The 23,404-nt window shown below is 48.6% G+C and overlaps 1 protein-coding gene across 4 annotated transcripts in view; it reads left to right on the forward strand.

Annotated features, from left to right (window-relative positions):
- The first annotated feature begins 589 nt into the window (after positions 1-589).
- RHOT2 (ras homolog family member T2) overlaps positions 590-23,404 on the forward strand; it is a 123,669-nt gene continuing 100,854 nt past the window's right edge. The window contains exons 1-7 of one of the 4 annotated variants that reach the window (XM_063935061.1): positions 590-807; positions 3,204-3,262; positions 3,562-3,643; positions 5,347-5,390; positions 6,904-6,957; positions 12,453-12,505; positions 12,602-12,710. In XM_063935061.1, coding sequence (XP_063791131.1) covers positions 771-807; positions 3,204-3,262; positions 3,562-3,643; positions 5,347-5,390; positions 6,904-6,957; positions 12,453-12,505; positions 12,602-12,710 — 438 coding nt within the window. In that variant the 5' untranslated portion in view covers positions 590-770. Of the gene's footprint in view, positions 808-1,619; positions 1,791-1,905; positions 1,969-3,203; positions 3,263-3,561; positions 3,644-5,346; positions 5,391-6,903; positions 6,958-12,452; positions 12,506-12,601; positions 12,711-23,404 lie in introns of those variants that run through there. The other 3 variants (XM_063935060.1, XM_063935063.1, XM_063935062.1) reach the window with 3 other exon arrangements.

Below are 23,404 nucleotides of genomic sequence, written 5' to 3' on the forward strand. Positions count from 1 at the left end.
CTCACGAGACATTGCTCGACCCTAACTCCAGCGGCACCAGGAGTTAGGGTCGAACGCTGCGTTCCCTCCCAGGACCCAGCGCTCCAGGCTGCAGCCTTTTGGTTAATCAGGCCCTGGGTGTGGGTATCACGAAGAGGGGTGGTTGTTCTACAATATATCTCTATTAGCGGTATCTGGGTGTCGGGCAGGCCATGTGACAGGCGTGCCACGTGCGAGTAGGGTAGCGTCTAAATTCTCTTCGTGCAGAGGACCTTTCCCATAACCCTCGGGGTCCATGTCACAATCTATTTGGAATAGAAAAGTGTGGCGAGCGGAGCAGAGCAACACACCGAGCCCGATGCGTGGCGAGCGTCCAATGCTGCATAGAAAAAAAACAAATCCCCAAACGATCGGAGAACGAAAAAAAAATTTAGGAGCTGTAAGGGCGGAAGTACTCTCCTGCCCACTCGTTTTGTCAGGTCCAGGTCCTTTGCACGAAGGCAACATAGACACAACCGTGCGAGTAGTCGGACAGGCCATGTGACAGGGGTGCGAGTTGTCAGGCAGGTCATGTGACGGGTGTGGCTGTGCTTTGGGGCGCAAGCTCACGGTGTACGTGCTATACGCCAGGTACCAGTCCCTCCTCGCCTAATCGTCACTATGGTAACCTGAAGCTTATCGCAAAGCGGATGTGACGTAGGGTGGGCTGAGGGACGCCGGAAGCGGAGGGAGCTGTCACTGGCAGCCGCCTGGAGCTGCACCCGGAAGTCGGTGTTGGCGGCACCGGGGACATGAAGCAGGACGTGAGGATCCTCCTCCTGGGGGAGGGTGAGAGAGGGGTTACAGGAGGGAGGAGGGGGCAGCATGGTCACTGATGTCTCAGTTATAGTGCAGGTTATGGGTGGTCACCCTGCATGCATGCTATACTGGGGGTCACCCTTCCTCCATGGCAATGTGGGGCTGCGTGCCTGCAGGATAATATGGGGGCATCCTGCCCATAGGACAGTATGGGGGAAGCAATGCCCCCAGGACAGTATGGGGGTCACCTAGCCTGTATGGTAATATGTGTGCCACCCTTGCCTGCAGGAGCATATGGGGGGTCACCTTTGCCTGCAGGATTTCTGCAGGGAGGAAGCCTGATTTTATAATGACCTTTGATCAACCATATTACATGCCCTGATTAATGTCGCCAAATGTATATTAAATAGGACACGTACAATGTCATAAGTTTTTAGTTGTACCATATAGGTGTGTTACACAAGTTTGTGTCTTCATTAAAATAATGCAAAGCTATCGTTTGGCATTTGCTAAGTGAACGCTGCTCAGGGTTGTCACAGAGTCGTTACCAGGTGTTTCTAAATATTACTGCACATAGAAAACTTAGTTTTGCCATTAACATTCAATCACATGTTTATCTTCAGTAACTTGCATTAGGACAGTGAGACTCAGCATGTGATTGGTTGTTGTTGTTGTGTCTGGGAATGCTGCATTCTTCCTGTGCATACAGATGTCATTATTTATTACACAGACAGGTGAGAGGAAGCACACGCAGGGCATTATGGTATATGTGTCATGCACAGACTGCCGGTGTATAAGCGAGCAGTGCCATGAATGGATGTATAATGCATTACATGCTGACAGGGTACACTGCTCTGTGCTGACGTCCTCCTAGCCCCGTCTATTCTGTGTCCCCCCTGAAGTTGCCAGGAAGGGAATTACTAGGAAGCTCGTGGCCCTATCGTTTCTCTGTGTACTGACCGATGACCTCTTGGGAGCTGATGCAGAATTGCACATAGGCTGCAGAGCATATTGTGAGTGTATTTACACTCCTCCGAAGCTGAGCACACGCCAGTACGTTGATGTACAGACATACACATTACAGTATCATCTCCGCTTCTGACTAAGAGGCGTTACAGGGCGCCTCGCGTAGCCAGAGGTCAGTGAGGTCATGTGGAAGGCGCTACGGGCTGTGCGGAGATAGACATGCGCGTAAATATACCTGTCCAGTAATTTTTGTTGCCCCTGCTACCCGGTGTAGGTACATGTGCCCATTGATCATCGTTGGTAGTAATCCAAGCATACAGACGGGCACATCACTAGACAACTCATATGGGCGAGTATACACCTTTAGGTCTAGGCACGCAATGTAGGAGTGCAAACGCCGTTTCCCAGCCAACGCTGCATGATGATGACCTTTAACCTGTCAACATGATGATTACATCCATCTCTACCCCCCAAACCTGAGGTTGGCAGGTGGGGATGTAGTCATTATGTAGACAGGATATAGTTCCACTCCATAATGTTGAATGTACTTAACGCTAGGGATGGCCATCGATGGGTTATCCATCGATGGTACCATTGATGGATAACCTTGATGGTGTAAAATCATCTGTAAGGGAACCATCGATGGTCACCCGTGCATTACTGTTAAAAGAGTTGAGGGACAATCAAAGCCCAGGGGCGGGGCTTCATGTGTGTCAGGGGGCGGGGCTAAGCTACATGGCCCAACACTTGGAGAGAGAAAAAAAAAATTGGTAGCTTTGTACCATCGATGGCGGGAAACCAGCTTGTTCTCCCCCATCAATGATAAAAGTATTCAACATTGGTCATAGACCATCGATGATTCAAAATCATCAATGATCGATGGCCAGCCCTACTTAACACCAACACGATTAAAATGTTGGTACCTGCAAAATGGCAACAAATGAAGTGTGGGTTAGGTATAGGGTTAGGCTTAAATTGTGTGTCGACATGGCTGTCGACACTGCACATGTTAATGTTAGGATTGTGATTGTTGACAAAACATAACCAAACCCAACAGGTCAATAGGTCTTATCATATCATAGTGGGGGACAGAGCAGCTTAAGGGAGGGTGGTGTACCAGCCAGTCTGACACGCCTGTGTATGTGTGTAATATTCCAAGTAAAGCCACATCTGCATAAGCACAAACCCCACCTAGAACAGATGTGTGGTTGCCAGTCCTGTCTCCTTGGTGGTCTGCCCCCCGCCAAGTGTACACCAGCTTTCTGTGTAGTACAGCAGGTTCATTGGGGCCGAACGTTGCTATTATCATGGCTCAGACGCACCACCCTCACTATACACACATTTCCCCTGTAGTGTCACATGCCAAGCTTGTTATCGGTTCCATTGCACCATTCACTGCAGTTATCAGCGCCATCTGCAGACATCCATTATTAATGCTCTAATCTCGCTTTCTTCCGCAGCCCAAGTGGGGAAGACATCTCTTATAATGGCTCTGGTGGGAGAGGAGTTCCCAGATGAGGTATGGGATAAAACCTTGGCTTTTGCAGAGGATTCTGGGAAATGCAGAGCAGTGTCAGGCATCTTTTCTGTAGCGGGCCAGCACTCATTCTGTACACGCTTGCCTTATACCAGACCATGCCTCTCCTTTCTGCTCCCCTACATTTAATCTGCACACATTCTTCCATTCCCACTGATCTTCACGGCAGTAGACTGATGGCACTGAGCTCAGTAAATAGCTTGTGCTGATAGACTTATAGTAGCCTGCAGTTTTACCATGCCACCTGTGTTTCATAGAAGTTTATCTGACATGTGTCCTAGGTGCCAGCCCGTGCAGAGGAAATCACCATACCCGCCGATGTGACGCCAGAACGAGTCCCCACCCACATAGTGGATTATTCAGGTAGTTACCCTTTTTTTCTTTTCTTTCCTTTGTCTATGAAAGAGCTAACAAAACAGGATTGCCTAATAGATAAGAATCTCGTAGCATTGATCCCTATGCAATACCGACACACACAACAGTAAGATACGCCGCGGGAAGGTGACTAAAAGAGATTGACGTCTGCAACGTTTAACCGCATTTGTTTCTGTGCTGTTGCTTTCACTGCTGTACTGCACACATCATAGGGATCAGTAGATCCCATCACTGCTGTACCTACACTGCGATATATGTGGGCAGCCCCTTAGCAGCAATGATCTTGCTCATTCTTTGGGCCACTTATGCTAAAATTATACGTTGGTGAATATGGTACATCGTATTGGGCCTCATTTGCATAAGTGAGCGCAGTAACGTCTATTAGATGTCGCCAATCTGTGACTTCATGACGCTGCTACTACCTTCCTTTGCATTCGTGTGGCAACATGCGCACACTGTAATACTGATCGGTGCATTTTTAGTTTCCACCATCAGTCGCACCATCAAAACTTTGTCCCAACCGTCCTATGCCTGTGCAAATAATCAAATAATCGCTCAGCTTTGTGCACATTGACATTGTGTGTAGATAGCGTGGGACCATTGGGTGAGCTGAGCTAGTATTGGTAATAATACAGCCTACACAGTGACTAGTTGCCTTCTCTTCTGTGTGCTTAGGTAATCAGTGCTTTTTACGTGTATATGGAAGAGTTCACATTTTATGTCCGAAATGAAAAGGCTTAAAACATTTGGCTTTTGTCGTTTCCCCTTGCTGGTTAATTTGTGGTTACTCCCACCGCCGTGGGGTGCTTTGTGACAGTCCTCATTCCACATTTTTACCAGTAGGTGGTGCTGTTATGTGAGAGTATATAGCTGCTACCCTTTATCTTAAGGTCCATACATACTGGGCGTTTTTGTGTAGCGTGTATGAACAGCGATGATCGCTGACATCGCTGGGCTGAATAGCGCTCAGTGCATACACACTGAGCGCTTTTCACCGCTGTCCAGCGATGTCAGAGGGGGTGAGCGTCTTTCCATAGCAGGACGCTATGGAAAGCCGCTCACCCCGCCGTTCAGCTGGTAATACCAGTAGATGAACGGCGGCTGCCAACGATGAAGCGGGAGCCCGTGTTAGCGCTCACCGTGTCCATACACACTGGGTGGCTTTGAGCTGAAAGCAGTTCAAAACACCAAAATTGACCTGCTCTCAGCTCAAAATCGCCCAGTGTGTATGGTCCTTTACACAAGCAATATCTCATTAATAGGTACATATCAGCATATTTATTTCAATATGAATTTCTCAGTATTGCTTACATCAAGTGTGTATGTGTGTGTGGCATCATGCATCTTTATTGTGACAGTAATTGTTCGTGAAAGATGCCTTACTTTGCACATTATGGGGCAGATGTATTAAACCTGGAGAAATGATAAAGTAGTGATAAGTGCAAGTTGATAACGCACCAGCCAGTCAGCTCCAATATGTAAATTGACAGGAGCTGATTGGCTGGTGCATTATCACCTTCCACTTATCACTGCTTTATCACTTCTCTAGGCTTAATACATCTGCCCCTATGTTACCTAATGAGACGAAGTCATGTTATTTGATTTCTCTCTCTCTCTCTCTCTCTCTCTCTCTCTCTCTCTCTCTCTCTCTCTCTCTCTCTCTCTCTCTCTCTCTCTCTCTCTCTCTCTAGAAGTGGAACAGACGGAGGAGGAGCTCAGGGACGAGATTGCAAAGGTGAGTTTAGGTGATGGGTAATGTGATCCTCCCCACAATGGGCAATTTACCAGTACTGCCCACACATGAGACATCTCTGTCGCTGGGCCAGAGCACCATGTAGCGTAGACGGCCATATTGGATGATATCCAGGCACGTTGTGTGCACTAGGCGCTGCGGCTGGATCTCTTCCAGCACTACTGGCAATGTGGTTGGGAGAAGACCACTCACAGGATGATGAAGTCTTCCTGCTCCATGTGCTAACATGGCTGACTATTATCCTGTCTTTTTTTGTTAAAATAATAATTTTGGTATTGGGGTTGATATCGGAGTCAAATTAATAGCACCGTATATACTCGAGTATAAGTCGACCCGAATATAAGCCGAGGCACCTAATTTTACCACAAAAACCTGGGAAAACTTATTGACTCGAGTATAAGCCTAGGGTGGGAAATGCAGCTCTAGCCGTACACAGCCCTCATACTGCCAGATATGCCCCCACAGTGCCAGATATGCCCCCACAGTGCCAGATATGCCCTCATACTGCCAGATATGCCCTCATGCTGCCAGATATGCCCCACAATGCCAGATGTGCCAGATATGCCCTCATGCTGCCAGATATGCCCTCATGCTGCCAGATATGCCCTCATGCTGCCAGATATGCCCTCATGCTGCCAGATATGCCCCCACAGTGCCAGATATGCCCTCATGCTGCCAGATATGCCCTCATGCTGCCAGATATGCCCTCATGCTGCCAGATATGCCCTCATGCTGCCAGATATGCCCTCATGCTGCCAGATATGCCCCACAGTGCCAGATATGCCCTCATGCTGCCAGATATGCCCCACAGTGCCAGATATGCCCTCATACTGCCAGATATGCCCCCACAGTGCCAGATATGCCCTCATGCTGCCAGATATGCCCCACAGTGCCAGATATGCCCTCATGCTGCCAGATATGCCCTCATGCTGCCAGTTATGCCCTCATACTGCCAGATATGCCCCCACAGTGCCAGATATGCCCTCATGCTGCCAGTTATGCCCTTATGCTGCCAGATATGCCCCACAGTGCCAGATGTGCCCTCATGCTGCCAGATATGCCCCACAGTGCCAGATGTGCCCTCATGCTGCCAGATATGCCCCACAGTGCCAGTTTGTTACTTACCCTCCGTCGCTCCCGCGCTGTCTTCTGAAGGAGGGACACGGAGCGCACAGCGCGCGGCTCTCCTGTGTCCCTCCTGCGTCTCCGGCGGCAGCGGCGTGTGTGTTAAAGGAAGTGCCGGTTCGTGCACTTCCTTTAACACATACACGCCGCTGCCGCCGGAGACGCAGGAGGGACACAGGAGAGCCGCGCGCTGTGCCCTCCATGTCCCTCCTACAACTGACTCGAGTATAAGCCGAAGTGGCTTTTTCAGCACAAAAAAAGTGCTGAAAAAGTCGGCTTATACTCGCATATATATGGTAACTCACAGCAAGAAAGTCTGATTGGACCTTGGTTTACCAGCAGGGTTAGTAATTCCTCTTTCTCTCCCCAGGCGAATGTGGCCTGCATTGTCTACGACGTCACTGAGCTGTCCACTATAGAGAAGGTGAGATGCTCCTGTACAGGACTGTTCCCATCCTGTATGTTGTGTAGTGTCTGCCCACTGTGTCTATGATATACGTGTAGTGCTAGTGTCTGCCCGTTGTGTCTGTGATATACGTGTAGTGCTAGTGTCTTCCCACTGTGTCTGTGATATACGTGTAGTGCTAGTGTCTGCCCGCTGTGTCTGTGATATTCGTGTAGTGCTAGTGTCTGCCCACTGTGTCTGTGATATTCGTGTAGTGCTAGTGTCTGCCCACTGTGTCTGTGATATACGTGTAGTGCTAATGTCTGCCCACTGTGTCTGTGGTATACGTGTAGTGCTAGTGTCTGCCCACTGTGTCTGTGATATACGTGTAGTGCTGGTGTCTGCCCGCTGTGTCTGTGATATACGTGTAGTGCTAGTGTCTGCCCACTGTGTCTGTGATATACGTGTAGTGCTAGTGTCTGCCCACTGTGTCTGTGGTATACGTGTAGTGCTAGTGTCTGCCCGCTGTGTCTGTGATATACGTGTAGTGCTAATGTCTGCCCACTGTGTCTGTGGTATACGTGTAGTGCTAGTGTCTGCCCACTGTGTCTGTGATATACGTGTAGTGCTAGTGTCTTCCCGCTGTGTCTGTGATATACGTGTAGTGCTAGTGTCTTCCCGCTGTGTCTGTGATAAACGTGTAGTGCTAGTGTCTGCCCACTGTGTCTGTGATATACGTGTAGTGCTAGTGTCTGCCCACTGTGTCTGTGATATACGTGTAGTGCTAGTGTCTGCCCGCTGTATCTGTGATATACGTGTAGTGCTAGTGTCTGCCCGCTGTGTCTGTGATATACGTGTAGTGCTAGTGTCTGCCCGCTGTGTCTGTGATATACGTGTAGTGCTGGTGTCTGCCCGCTGTGTCTGTGATATACGTGTAGTGTTGGTGTCTGCCCGCTGTGTCTGTGATATACGTGTAGTGCTAGTGTCTGCCGGCTGTGTCTGTGATATACGTGTAGTGCTAGTGTCTGCCCGCTGTGTCTGTGATATACGTGTAGTGCTGGTGTCTGCCCGCTGTGTCTGTGATATACGTGTAGTGCTGGTGTCTGCCCGCTGTGTCTGTGATATACGTGTAGTGTTGGTGTCTGCCCGCTGTGTCTGTGATATACGTGTAGTGCTAGTGTCTGCCCGCTGTATCTGTGATATACGTGTAGTGCTAGTGTCTGCCCGCTGTGTCTGTGATATACGTGTAGTGCTAGTGTCTGCCCGCTGTGTCTGTGATATACGTATAGTGCTAGTGTCTGCCCACTGTATATGTGATATATACGCATTGTGTAAGTATCTGCCCGCTGTGTCTGTGATATACGTATAGTGCTAGTGTTTGCCCACTGTATATGTGATATACGCATTGTGTAAGTGTCTGCCCGCTGTGTCTGTGATATACGTGTAGTGCTGGTGTCTGCCCGCTGTGTCTGTGATGTACGTGTAGTGCTAGTGTCTGCCCGCTGTATCTGTGATATACGTGTAGTGCTAGTGTCTGCCCACTGTCTGTGATATACGTGTAGTGCTAGTGTCTGCCCGCTGTATCTGTGATATACGTGTAGTGCTAGTGTCTGCCCGCTGTGTCTGTGATATACGTATAGTGCTAGTGTCTGCCCACTGTATATGTGATATATACGCATTGTGTAAGTATCTGCCCGCTGTGTCTGTGATATACGTATAGTGCTAGTGTTTGCCCACTGTATATGTGATATACGCATTGTGTAAGTGTCTGCCCGCTGTGTCTGTGATATACGTGTAGTGCTGGTGTCTGCCCGCTGTGTCTGTGATGTACGTGTAGTGCTAGTGTCTGCCCGCTGTGTCTATGATATATGTGTAGTGCTGGTGTCTGCCCGCTGTGTCTGATATATGTGTAGTGCTGATGTCTGCCCGCTATGTCTGTGATATACGTGTAGTGCTAGTGTCTGCCCACTGTATCTGTTATATACGCATTGTGTAAGTGTCTGGGCGCTGTGTCTGTGATATACGTGTAGTGCTGGTGTATGCGATATACGTGTAGTGCTAGTGTATGCGATATACGTGTAGTGCTAGTGTCTGCCCGCTGTGTCTATGATATATGTGTAGTGCTGGTGTCTGCCCGCTGTGTCTGATATATGTGTAGTGCTGATGTCTGCCCGCTATGTCTGTGATATACGTGTAGTGCTAGTGTCTGCCCACTGTATCTGTTATATACGCATTGTGTAAGTGTCTGGGCGCTGTGTCTGTGATATACGTGTAGTGCTGGTGTATGCGATATACGTGTAGTGCTAGTGTCTGTGATATACATGTAGTGCTGGTGTCTGCCCGCTGTGTCTGTGATATACGTGTAGTGCTAGTGTCTGCCCGCTGTGTCTGTGATATACGTGTAGTGTTGGTGTCTGCCCGCTGTGTCTGTGATATACGTGTAGTGTTGGTGTCTGCCGGCTGTGTCTGTGATATACGTGTAGTGCTGGTGTCTGCCCGCTGTGACTGTGATATACGTGTAGTGCTAGTGTCTGCCCGCTGTATCTGTGATATACGTGTAGTGCTAGTGTCTGCCCGCTGTGTCTGTGATATACGTATAGTGCTAGTGTCTGCCCACTGTATATGTGATATATACGCATTGTGTAAGTATCTGCCCGCTGTGTCTGTGATATACGTGTAGTGCTAGTGTCTGCCCGCTGTGTCTATGATATATGTGTAGTGCTGGTGTCTGCCCGCTGTGTCTGATATATGTGTAGTGCTGATGTCTGCCCGCTATGTCTGTGATATACGTGTAGTGCTAGTGTCTGCCCGCTGTATCTGTTATATACGCATTGTGTAAGTGTCTGGGCGCTGTGTCTGTGATATACGTGTAGTGCTGGTGTATGCGATATACGTGTAGTGCTAGTGTCTGTGATATACATGTAGTGCTGGTGTCTGCCTGCTTTGTCTGCGGTATACGTGTAGTGCTAGTGTCTGCCCGCTTTGTCTGTGATATACGTGTAGTGATAGTGTCTGCCCGCTGTGTCTGTGATATACGTGTAGTGCTGGTGTCTGCCCGCTGTGTCTGTGATATACGTGTAGTGTTGGTGTCTGCCCGCTGTGTCTGTGATATACGTGTAGTGTTGGTGTCTGCCCGCTGTGTCTGTGATATACGTGTAGTGCTAGTGTCTGCCGGCTGTGTCTGTGATATACGTGTAGTGCTAGTGTCTGCCCGCTGTGTCTGTGATATACGTGTAGTGCTGGTGTCTGCCCGCTGTGTCTGTGATATACGTGTAGTGCTGGTGTCTGCCCGCTGTGTCTGTGATATACGTGTAGTGTTGGTGTCTGCCCGCTGTGTCTGTGATATACGTGTAGTGCTAGTGTCTGCCCGCTGTGACTGTGATATACGTGTAGTGCTAGTGTCTGTGATATACATGTAGTGCTGGTGTCTGCCCGCTGTGTCTGTGATATACGTGTAGTGCTGGTGTCTGCCCGCTGTGTCTGTGATATACGTGTAGTGCTGGTGTCTGCCGGCTGTGTCTGTGATGTACGTGTAGTGCTAGTGTCTGCCCGCTGTGTCTGTGATATACGTGTAGTGCTGGTGTCTGCCCGCTGTGTCTGTGATATACGTGTAGTGTTGGTGTCTGCCCGCTGTGTCTGTGATATACGTGTAGTGTTGGTGTCTGCCCGCTGTGTCTGTGATATACGTGTAGTGCTAGTGTCTGCCCGCTGTGTCTGTGATATACGTGTAGTGCTGGTGTCTGCCCGCTGTGTCTGTGATATACGTGTAGTGTTGGTGTCTGCCCGCTGTGTCTGTGATATACGTGTAGTGCTAGTGTCTGCCCGCTGTGACTGTAATATACGTGTAGTGCTAGTGTCTGTGATATACATGTAGTGCTGGTGTCTGCCCGCTGTGTCTGTGATATACGTGTAGTGTTGGTGTCTGCCGGCTGTGTCTGTGATATACGTGTAGTGCTGGTGTCTGCCCGCTGTGACTGTGATATACGTGTAGTGCTAGTGTCTGCCCGCTGTGACTGTGATATACGTGTAGTGCTAGTGTCTGCCCGCTGTGTCTGTGATATACGTGTAGTGCTAGTGTCTGCCCGCTGTGTCTGTGATATACGTGTAGTGCTAGTGTCTGCCCGCTGTGTCTGTGATATACGTGTAGTGCTAGTGTCTGCCCGCTGTGACTGTGATATACGTGTAGTGCTTGTGTCTGCCCGCTGTGACTGTGATATACGTGTAGTGCTAGTGTCTGCCCGCTGTGTCTGTGATATACGTGTAGTGCTAGTGTCTGCCCGCTGTGTCTGTGATATACGTGTAGTGCTAGTGTCTGCCCGCTGTGTCTGTGATATGCGTGTAGTGCTAGTGTCTGCCCGCTGTGTCTGTGATATACGTGTAGTGCTAGTGTCTGCCCGCTGTGTCTGTGATATACGTGTAGTGCTAGTGTCTGCCCGCTGTGTCTGTGATATACGTGTAGTGCTAGTGTCTGCCCGTTGTGTCTGTGATGATGTGGAAGGTAAATAGGGGTCCAGGAGAGATGATAGAGATACAGATGGAGCCATCTTTATCTTGGCCTCTAATAGGATTAATTGAGCCAGGGCAGTCACACTTAATCCCCTGCTGTAATGACTTAATCCCCTGCTGTATTGTTCTCTCTGTATTGTATTGCAGTTGAGAACAACAAATGAAAGGCTTATGCTAATAAACAATCTTGTAGGTAGGGAAAAATAGATATATTAGTTATGGTTGTGTAAAAATGGTTTCTAAACATCTGTATTGTAGCAAATTATCTGAAACTCTTATTCCCGTAGAGGTTCTGAAAATATTTTGGGCACAATATTGTTGAAATATGTTTTTTTTTTTTAAGTCTTATGTTGGGTTATAACCCTTCCACAGGTTAGTGTATATAATAAAGACCGTTCCCTGAATATTTTCAGTTTGTAATGTTGGGTGATCTTGTGGCCCAGGTGTATTACATTAGGCCAGTGGTGTGCCACGTGTGTGTTCCTCCTGAGCTTTCACCTGCAGCCCCCATCTCCTCCCTGCTATAGTGACTGATCTGCTTGTTATAGCAGTAACCAGGGACGGACGGGGCTGTGATGCAGCCCAGGCACGTGGATGCGTCAGGGGGCCTGACCTCTTGACACTCCCCCCATCTGTCTGTGCGTCAGATACTGATGGACACGTGGGCAGCCGAACAGAGAGCCGGGAGGCTGCGCTGGTCAGCCACCCCCCGCTCTCTTTGTGGGCAGACCAGCCCAAGAGGCCATCGTGCCACGTGGCCACTCCATCCCTGGCAGTAAACCTGATTATAAATGCCTTCTGACCTTTTATTACAGACACAGGACAGGTAAGTCACTCCTGCGCCGGCTGCTTCTTGTTTTACTATTCCTCAGATGCCTGCAACATTACAGGATTCCCAGGAATAAGAACAGAAGGTTATATGCCAGGGAGGAGCTACTGGATACAGGATAAGACTTGGCCAATACATCTGTCTAATTTAACCCATTACTTGAACAGTTATATTGCTAAATAATCTTTTATCTTTCTAGATCGCCTCAAAGTGGATTCCCCTGGTGAACGGCCATGCAGAGCGGAACTCGAGGTAAATCTGCGTATTCTGACACATTCCCTAATCCAGGTAATACGTGACACCCGGAGATTGTGCGTGGTCCTAATGCGGGTTCTCTCTCCTGCTCAGGCTTCCCATAATCCTGGTGGGGAACAAGTCAGACCTGCAGTGCGGCAGCTCCATGGAATCTATTCTGCCCATTATGAACCAGTTCTCTGAGATCGAGACCTGCGTAGAGGTAACATCCTTCTGTCATCTTGATCAAATATATATTAGGGGGTAACACAATGTTGAGCCATCTGGTCCGTAAACTAATGTGACGTTTGTAGTTTGTGGCTGGTCAAATCCGTCCAATCAGATTATGCTTGTGATCTGGCAGGGACACCAGTCTAGTCAACCAATGACTGCGCTTTGTGGTGTTACCCAACGGTGCAGCTTTCTCTATCATGTAGGTGATGTCATTTGACGCTAATGGAAAAGGAGCTCATTGGCACATAGGGATAACTGATTCACGTCACTATGTGTGGCAGCACAGCTGTAGCCAGGCACTCGGTATTCATACATGGTGGTCAGAGCCCCCCCTGCATTAGAGATCTTCTGTATTAGGGGATGCGTGCTCGGAAATGAATAGAGATATCTGCGTGTATTGCGTTGCAGCATCTATTCAGGCACGCCGCCGTCATTACTGTAAGCACGCAGTTGCACCAGCCCTGGTGTAGAGGATGGAATCTATGGGTGTGGTTCATCAAATCGACAGTGTCTAGGTCGACAATGTTTAGGTCGACCACTATAGGTCGACAGTCACTAGATCGACATGGATGGAAGGTCGACAGGGTTTCTAGGTCGACATGTGCTAGGTCGACAGGTCTAAAGGTCGACATGAGGAATTTTTTTTTTGTGTGTCGTTTTCTTCGTAGAGTGACCGGGATCCCAAATTAGTGCACCGCGTCCCCTCGCTTCGCCCGCCATGCTTCGGGCATGGTGCCTTCGCTCCACTACCGCTTCGCTCGGCACACTTTACCGTTCCAATCGTAGTCCACGTGGATCGTTAAGTTTGAAAAAAAATGTGAAAAACTCATGTCGACCTTTAGACCTGTCGACCTAGCACATGTCGACTTAGAAACCCTGTCGACCTAGTGACTGTCGACCTATAGTGGTCGACCTAAACATTGTCGACCTAGACACTGTCGATCTTCAGACTGGATCCCGGAATCTATTCTGTCCATTCTGAATAGTCACCCACCAAATGCTTTGGGAACACTTACCCTTCCTGCAAACAGCCATTCACACAAGTGTTGATACGACTGGCTCATCACAGCTGCGTATGCTCGGCTCGGCGCCTTGTGCAGTGTCAAACATCACAAGATTTTTCTGCATATCCAACCTGCATGCACCACTGAGTGAGCCCCGGTATGTGTCTGACATATGGTAATACACTGCAGGACATACCAGGGAGCTCACTAATTGCATGAGCGTAATTAGGAATATAATCATTGGAAAGCATTGTTTTTCTCCTGCAGTGTCCACAGGTTATCCACAGGGTAAACATTGGGATATGAGGTAGCGGCAGCAGATTGGCACCAACAATCAAAGCTTTCGGCCTCCCAGAATGCAACGGGCAAGTCCCCTATATCCCCATTTCCTGGTTCAGGTAATCAATTTTTTTTGTTGGTGCGGCAGGAGCCGGACCACGATCTCTGGGCTGCTGTTTTTTGCAGCCATAAGCTTATTTAATTTTTCTCTGACGTCCTAAGTGGATGCTGGGACTCCGTAAGGACCATGGGGAATAGCGGCTCCGCAGGAGACTGGGCACAACTATAAAGAAAGCTTTAGACTACTGGTGTGCACTGGCTCCTCCCACTATGACCCTCCTCCAGACTTCAGTTAGAATCTTGTGCCCGGCTGAGCTGGATGCACACTAGGGGCTCTCCTGAGCTCCTAGAAAGAAAGTATATTTTAGGTTTTTTATTTTACAGTGAGATCTGCTGGCAACAGACTCACTGCAGCGAGGGACTAAGGGGAGAAGAAGCGAACCTACCTAACAGGTGGTAGTTTGGGCTTCTTAGGCTACTGGACACCATTAGCTCCAGAGGGATCGACCGCAGGACCCGACCTTGATGTTCGTTCCCGGAGCCGCGCCGCCGTCCCCCTTACAGAGCCAGAAGCATGAAGAGGTCCGGAAAATCGGCGGTAGAGGACTTCGGTCTTCACCAAGGTAGCGCACAGCACTGCAGCTGTGCGCCATTGCTCCTCATGTACACCTCACACTCCGGTCACTGATGGGTGCAGGGCGCTAGGGGGGGGGGCGCCCTGAGGGCAATATTACACACCTTGGCTGGCAAATATACACCATATATAGTCCCAGAGGCTATATAGGTGTAAATTAATACCCCTGCCAGAGTTTAAAAAACGCGGGAGAAGTCCGCCGAAAAAGGGACGGGGCTAACTCCCTCAGCACACTGGCGCCATTTTTCCCTCACAGCTCCGCTGGAAGGAAGCTCCCTGGCTCTCCCCTGCAGTCTACAAGCTACAGAAGGGTAAAAAAGAGAGGGGGGGCACTAAATTTAGGCGCAGTGTGTGTGTATATATATATATATATATATATATATATATATATATATATATATATAGCAGCTATAAGGGGATATAATTCAGTTAGTCCCTGTATTATATAGCGCTCTGGTGTGTGCTGGCATACTCTCTCTCTGTCTCCCCAAAGGGCTTTGTGGGGTCCTGTCCTCTGTCAGAGCATTCCCTGTGTGTATGCGGTGTGTCGGTACGGCTGTGTCGACATGTTTGATGAGGAGGCTTATGTGGAGGCGGAGCAAATGCCTGTAAATGTGATGTCACCCTCTGCGGGGTCGACACCTGAGTGGATGGTTCTGTGGAAGGAATTACGCGACAGTGTCGACTCCTTGCATAAAAGGTTTGACGACATACCTACTATGGGACAGCCGGCTTCTCAGCCTGTGCCTGCCCAGGCGTCTCAAAAGCCATCAGGGGCTCTTAAACGCCCGCTACCTCAGATGGCAGACACAGATGTCGACACGGATACTGACTCCAGTGTCGACGACGATGAGACTAATGTAACTTCCAATAGGGCCACACGTTACATGATTGAGGCAATGAAAAATGTGTTGCACATTTCTGATGTTACCCCCGGTACCACAAAAAAGGGTATAATGTTTGGAGAGAAAAAACTACCAGTAGCTTTTCCTCCATCTGAGGAGTTAAATGACGTGTGTGAAGAAGCGTGGGCTTCTCCTGATAAGAAATTGGTAATTTCTAAGAGGTTACTAATGGCGTACCCTTTCCCGCCAGAGGATAGGTCACGCTGGGAAACATCCCCTAGGGTGGATAAAGCGCTCACACGCTTGTCAAAGAAGGTGGCACTACCGTCTCCGGATACGGCCGCCCTGAAGGAATCTGCTGATAGAAAGCAGGAGGCTATCCTGAAGTCTATATATACACACACAGGTGTTATACTGAGGCCAGCTATTGCGTCAGCATGGATGTGCAGTGCTGCAGCTGCGTGGTCAGATTCCCTGTCGGAAAATATTGATACCCTAGACAGGGACACTATATTGCTATAACCGTAGAGCATATTAAAGACGCACTTTTATACATGAGGGATGCACAGAGGGATATTTGCCGGCTGGCATCCAAAATTAGTGCAATGTCCATTTCTGCCAGGAGAGGGTTATGGACTCGGCAGTGGACAGGAGATGCAGATTCCAAAAGGCACATGGAAGTTCTGCCTTATAAGGGTGAGGAGTTGTTCGGGGATGGTCTCTCGGACCTCGTTTCCACAGCAACAGCTGGGAAGTCTACATTTTTACCCCATGTTCCCTCACAGCCAAAGAAAGCACCGTATTATCAGGTACAGTCCTTTCGGCCCAACAGGGGCAAGCGGGTTAAGGGCGCGTCCTTTCTGCCCAGAGGCAGAGGTAGGGGGAAAAAGCTGCAGCATACAGCCAGTTCCCAGGAGCAAAAGTCCTCCCCCGCTTCCTCTAAGTCCACAGCATGACGCTGGGGCTCCACAGGCGGAGCCAGGTACGGTGGGGGCCCGTCTCAAATATTTCAGCAATCAGTGGGCTCGCTCACGGGTGGATCCCTGGATCTTTCAAATAGTATCTCAGGGGTACAAGCTGGAATTCGAGACGTCTCCCCCCCGCCGTTTCCTCAAATCTTCCTTACCAACCACTCCCTCAGTCAGGGAGGCAGTGTTACAGGCAATTCACAAGCTGTATTCACAACAGGTGATAGTAAAGGTGCCCCTACTTCAACAAGGACGGACAAATACATGAAAAACGGCTGCGCTGTATATCAGAAATACAAAGAAGAAAGAGCCAACGTATAGAAATGAATATTTAATATAAAAATAATTTTTTACCAATTTAATAGTACCAATAACTGTAGATAAAATGAAAATAAATATAAATTATATATAAATGAAGATTGAAGAATAATAAAAAACACAACCCTTGTCACAGAGTGTTAAATGAGCTGGAAATCTTCCGGTGTGATAATAAATGGAATCGGAACAGCAGTCTATATCCACAGCTGCCAATGTTAATTGCTATTCAAACACTGGAGAGTCCATGACACAGATAGAATTCCGGAACTGGTAAACTGTGCAGCACCCGTTTAATAGAATGATTAATACCTCTCCGGTGGGCTGGTAAGTGATCCGGGCGTCCCCGGTCAGGTATCCTGCAGTGCCCACGTAGCTGTGCAGCGGAGAGGAAAAGCCGCGCCGTGTATTGTGGGCTGGCAGAGAGTGTCGGGATCCGTCTGTGCTGCTACTTGCAATAGACCATCAGAGATGTAGGCGTCCAGGGTGTGAAATAGATGCTCTGTTGAAGACACCTGTGCAGGGTGTGTGAAGAGGCAGGTCCTAACGCGTTTCGTCACGCTCCACGTGACTTTTTCAAAGGTGTTACTACTATTCCACAATGTTTGTGGTACCGAAACCGGACGGTTCGGTGAGACCCATTTTAAATTTGAAATCCTTGAACACATATATAAAAAAATTCAAGTTCAAGATGGAATCGCTCAGGGCGATTATTGCAAGCCTGGACGAGGGGGATTACATGGTATCACTGGACATCAAGGATGCTTACCTGCATGTCCCCATTTACCATCCTCACCAGGAGTACCTCAGATTTGTGGTACAGGATTGTCATTACCAATTCCAGACGTTGCCGTTCGGTCTATCCACGGCTCCGAGGGTCTTTACCAAGGTAATGGCCGAAATGATGATACTCCTTCGAAAGAAGGGAGTTTTAATTATCCCGTACTTGGACGATCTCCTGATAAAGGCGAGGTCCAGGGAGCAGTTGTTGGTCGGGGTAGCACTATCTCGGGAGGTGCTACAACAGCACGGCTGGGTTCTAAATATTCCAAAGTCACAGCTGATCCCTACGACACGTCTACTGTTCCTGGGGATGGTTCTGGACACAGAACAGAAAAAAGTGTTTCTCCCGGAGGAGAAGGCCAAGGAGCTGTCATCTCTAGTCAGAGGCCTCCTAAAACCAAAACGGGTGTCGGTGCATCACTGCACGCGGATCCTAGGAAAGTTGGTAGCTTCCTACGAAGCAATTCCATTCGGCAGGTTCCATGCAAGAACCTTTCAGTGGGACCTATTGGACAAGTGGTCCGGATCGCATCTTCAGATGCATCGGCTGATAACCCTGTCTCCAAGGAACAGGGTGTCTCTGCTGTGGTGGCTGCAGAGTGCTCATCTTCAAGAGGGCCGCAGATTCGGCATACAGGACTGGGTCCTGGTGACCACGGATGCCAGCCTTCGAGGCTGGGGGGCAGTCACACAGGGAAGAAACTTCCAAGGACTATGGTCAAGTCAGGAGACTTCCCTGCACATAAATATTCTGGAACTGAGGGCCATTTACAATGCCCTAAGTCAGGCAAAACACCTGCTTCAAAATAGCCGGTACTGATCCAGTCAGACAACATCACGGCGGTCGCCCATGTAAACCGACAGGGCGGCACGAGAAGCAGGACGGCGATGGCAGAAGCCACAAGGATTCTCCGATGGGCGGAAAATCACGTGTTAGCACTGTCAGCAGTGTTCATTCCGGGAGTGGACAACTGGGAAGCAGACTTCCTCAGCAGGCACGACCTCCACCCGGGAGAGTGGGGACTTCATCCAGAAGTCTTCCAAATGATTGTAAACCGTTGGGAAAGGCCACAGGTGGACATGATGGCGTCCCGCCTAAACAAAAAGCTAGAAAGATATTGCGCCAGGTCGAGAGACCCTCAGGCGATAGCTGTGGACGCTCTAGTGACACCGTGGGTGTACCGGTCGGTTTATGTGTTCCCTCCTCTTCCTCTCATACCCAAGGTACTGAGGATAATAAGGAGAAGAGGAGTAAGAACTATACTCATTGTTCCGGATTGGCCAAGAAGAGCTTGGTACCTGGAACTTCAAGAAATGATCTCAGAGGACCCATGGCCTCTGCCGCTCAGACAGGACCTGCTACAGCAGGGGCCCTGTCTGTTTCAAGACTTACCGCGGCTGCGTTTAACGGCATGGCGGTTAAACACCGGATCCTGAAGGAAAAGGGCATTCCGGAGGAAGTCATTCCTACGCTGATTAAAGCTAGGAAAGAAGTTACCGCAAACCATTATCACCGCATTTGGCGAAAATATGTTGCGTGGTGTGAGGCCAGGAAGGCCCCAACGGAGGAATTTCAGCTAGGTCGATTTCTGCACTTCCTACAGTCAGGGGTGACTATGGGCCCAAAATTGGGTTCCATTAAGGTCCAGATTTCGGCTCTATCGATTTTCTTCCAGAGAGAACTGGCTTCACTACCTGAAGTTCAGACTTTTGTTAAGGGAGTGCTGCCTATTCAGCCCCCTTTTGTGCCTCCAGTGGCACCTTGGGATCTCAACGTAGTGTTGGATTTCCTAAAGTCACATTGGTTTGAGCCACTAAAAACCGTGGATTTGAAATATCTCACGTGGAAAGTGGTCATGTTGTTGGCCTTGGCTTCGGCCAGACGTGTATCAGAATTGGCGGCTTTGTCATGTAAAAGCCCTTATCTGATTTTCCATATGGATAGGGCAGAATTGAGGACTCGTCCCCAGTTTCTCCCTAAAGTGGTATCAGCTTTTCATCTGAACCAACCTATCGTGGTGCCTGCGGCTACTAAAGACTTGGAGGCTTCCAAGTTGTTGGACGTAGTCAGGGCCCTGAAAGTCTATGTTTCCAGGACAGCTGGAGTCAGAAAGACTGACTCGCTATTTATCCTGTATGCGCCCAACAAGTTGGGTGCACCTGCTTCAAAGCAGACTATTGCTCGCTGGATCTGTAGTACGATTCAGCTTGCACATTCTGCGGCTGGACTGCCGCATCCTAAATCAGTGAAAGCCCATTCCACGAGGAAGGTGGGCTCTTCTTGGGCGGCTGCCCGAGGGGTCTCGGCTCTACAACTTTGCCGAGCAGCTACTTGGTCGGGGTCAAACACATTTGCAAAATTCTACAAGTTTGACACCCTGGCTGAGGAGGACCTAGAGTTTGCCCATTCGGTGCTGCAGAGTCATCCGCACTCTCCCGCCCGTTTGGGAGCTTTAGTATAATCCCCATGGTCCTTACGGAGTCCCAGCATCCACTTAGGACGTCAGAGAAAATAAGAATTTACTCACCGGTAATTCTATTTCTCGTAGTCCGTAGTGGATGCTGGGCGCCCATCCCAAGTGCGGATTGTCTGCAATACTTGTATATAGTTATTGTTTAACTAAAGGGTTATTGTTGAGCCATCTGTTGAGAGGCTCAGTTGTTATCATACTGTTAACTGGGTATTGTATCACGAGTTATACGGTGTGATTGGTGTGGCTGGTATGAGTCTTACCCGGGATTCAAAATCCTTCCTTATTGTGTCAGCTCTTCCGGGCACAGTATCCTAACTGAAGTCTGGAGGAGGGTCATAGTGGGAGGAGCCAGTGCACACCAGTAGTCTAAAGCTTTCTTTATAGTTGTGCCCAGTCTCCTGCGGAGCCGCTATTCCCCATGGTCCTTACGGAGTCCCAGCATCCACTACGGACTACGAGAAATAGAATTACCGGTGAGTAAATTCTTATTATTTTTATAGTCTTACGTTTTTTGAACGAGTTTTCTAAAAAGCATCTTACACGCACCTTAGAAAGAGTTGCTCCAACAACTCCCCGCAGGGTCTTGACAACGCTAACCCACGTGTACAGTGCTGTTTCGGCCTGCGCCTGTGTCGAATGTACTAGCAAGTCCAGCGGGACGTTACCGGGCTGTGGCCGGAGCATGGGGAGAAGGTAAGGCGTCGGTTCCGCTTAGCGGGGGAGACGCAGGACACAGCCACACTGTTTTCGGGAGGAGACTACCGAACAGTAGCTGACGCGGCTACCAACTCAGGTGCACCAGCGCTAGGCTCCAGGGATTAGTGTGAGGCCGGGATCTCTGGGGTTGATGTCAGTAGTGGGTAGTATGACGCTCTCCTAGTCGCCCCTCCCCCCGGTTCATGATTGCTGACTTTACTATTTGTCAGTTTCTGTGTATTCCGATCCTCAATGCTGGTGCAAAGCATGTTGGGATTGTATTGTATGTCACTTTAACGAGTTTTAAAGTGGTTTCAGTCACTAATTGTGTAGTTAAAACAGTACAAGTGTGTGATTTGTTTATCATGTCTAAGAGAGGCAAGAGTGCAGTGGAAACACTCTCCACAGCAGCACCAACACTCATTTAATGTTTGCCTTGCAAAGCTGGGTTAACCTCTCAGGATCTGGTTCAAAATAGATTATTTGCAAACTGTTGTAGCTTTCACCAAAGCCTCCTGAATAATCAAAGGCAGGCACAGGTTCAGGTTGAACCCCCATGGGCTACTTTTACACAGACATTATCCAGTATAGCTAAGCGGATAATGCCAGCTCCTATACCAGGAATAGGTTACCCTATTAACCCTTACATGCAACATTCCTCCTGGGGTTTATCGCATCCAGTCCAGGAATCTGCAGCCTTTCAACAAAAACAGGCTGAAAGGCCAGTAGAAAGAAAATCACATAGACGTGAAACAACATCTTCGCAGTCTATACATGTTTCAGGAGGGGACTTGTTGGAGGATGAGGACTCATCACACCCCGAGTCTGCATATAGAGACAAGGATGAAGGTCTCGGCTCAGTGGACATACCTGAGCTAATTAGTGCTATGAAAGCCATTCTATCCTTAGAGGAAGCAGCAGAGCCTTTGTTAAAATCTAAGGCACTGTTGTTTAAATGTCCCAAAACAGTCAGGACTGAAATTCCTGGGTCAGAACAGCTGACGGAAATTATGCAAGAGGCTTGGGTAACACCCAGTAAGAAATTTAGAATTCCAAAGAAATAGAATTCCCATTATCCTCTTCCAGCTGTGGATTGTTTAAAAAGGGAGGTGGCTCCCTAAGTAGATATGCATGTCATTCAATTGGTACGAAATCTACATTACCTCTGCCTTCAACATCAATAAATTATGTCATGGATAGGAAAATAGATGTTTTTTTAAAAACCATTATGTCCTTGTCTGGGGCAATCGTAAGACCAGCCATGGCTTCAGCCTGGATGGCAAAAGCAGTTGCAGCCTGGGCTGATGCATTGGAAGATGATATTTCAATGGCATCTAGAGAGCAATAATCCCATATTGCACATATTAAACAGGCGGCTATTTTTATGGAGAAGCAGCCTTGGATATGGGTACAATTGCCTCTCAAGCAGCAGCCTCAGCAGCTCGCAGAGCTGTGTGGCTACGTACATGGAAAGCTGACTTAGAATCCAAGAAGGTTTTTGAGTCTTTGCCTTTTACTGGAGATATTTTTTTTGGTAAAGAATTAAACAGTATTTTGGAGTCAGAAGCAGACTCCGAGAAAGTGAAGTTTCCTTTCATACACAAATCCAAGCCTAGATTTCCAGCTTTTCGGCCCTTTCGGACTCAAGGAAAAGCAAAAGGAAAGGGATTTGGCAAATAGTCTCAATCTGACAAGTCTGGTAAGACTAAAAAGCATTGGGCTACTAGAGGGCCGGCTTCCAAGCCAAACGATAAGCCATTAGCCTGATGGTGCTTGCCTCCACCTGGGGGATCCCAGAGTGTGAGGCCGACTTCTTCATTTTACACAGATCTGGCAGCAGTCCACCACAGATACCTGGGTGCAAGAAGCAATATCTCACGGTTATGCGTATGCCTTCAAGAAACGCCATCCTCAAAGGTTTCTTTTGTTCCTGCCCGTCTTCAGTGGAAACGAAGGCCAGGGCTTTGCAAGAGGAAGTTCAGAAGTTGCTTCAGTCAGGAGTGATCGTTTGGTTGTTGGGTTTCATATGGGGACTTTACGTTCCATTATTTTGACCATGAAGCCGAAGGATTTTATGGTATCAATGGATATCCAGGATGGTTGCCTACTGCCCCATCAGTGCTATCTCAAGTTTGCTATCCTCCAGCAACATTTTCCGTTTCAGGCCCTACCATTTGGACTGGCCACAGCTCCCATAGTGTTCACCAAAATGATGGTGGTTATGGCGGCTTATCTCCGTCAGCAAGGAATAAGAATTTTTTCCGTACCTCTACGATTTATTAATCCTGGCACAATCTCAGGAATTGCTTCAGTGTCATCTGCAACAGACCATAGCTTGTTTGCAGAGACACAGTTGGCTCATAAATTGGGCAAAGTCGTCCCTGGTTCTGTCAAAACGGACGGCTCGCTTGAGGGCTGTGTTGGATTCGAGTCTTCAGAGAGTAATTTTACCTCTGAACAAAATTCTGTCAAGGGTCCAGGAGCTGCTTCACAGTCAAAGGGTATCCATTCACGCAGCAATATGTGTGATGGGATTGATGGTGTCGACATTCGACATAGTGGAGTATGCTCAATTACATCAGACAATAATACTCAGACTATGGTCCTTCCTCTGGAAGTAAGGAG

The sequence above is a fragment of the Pseudophryne corroboree genome, chromosome 7, assembly GCF_028390025.1.
Source record: "Pseudophryne corroboree isolate aPseCor3 chromosome 7, aPseCor3.hap2, whole genome shotgun sequence".
Lineage (NCBI taxonomy): Eukaryota > Metazoa > Chordata > Amphibia > Anura > Myobatrachidae > Pseudophryne > Pseudophryne corroboree.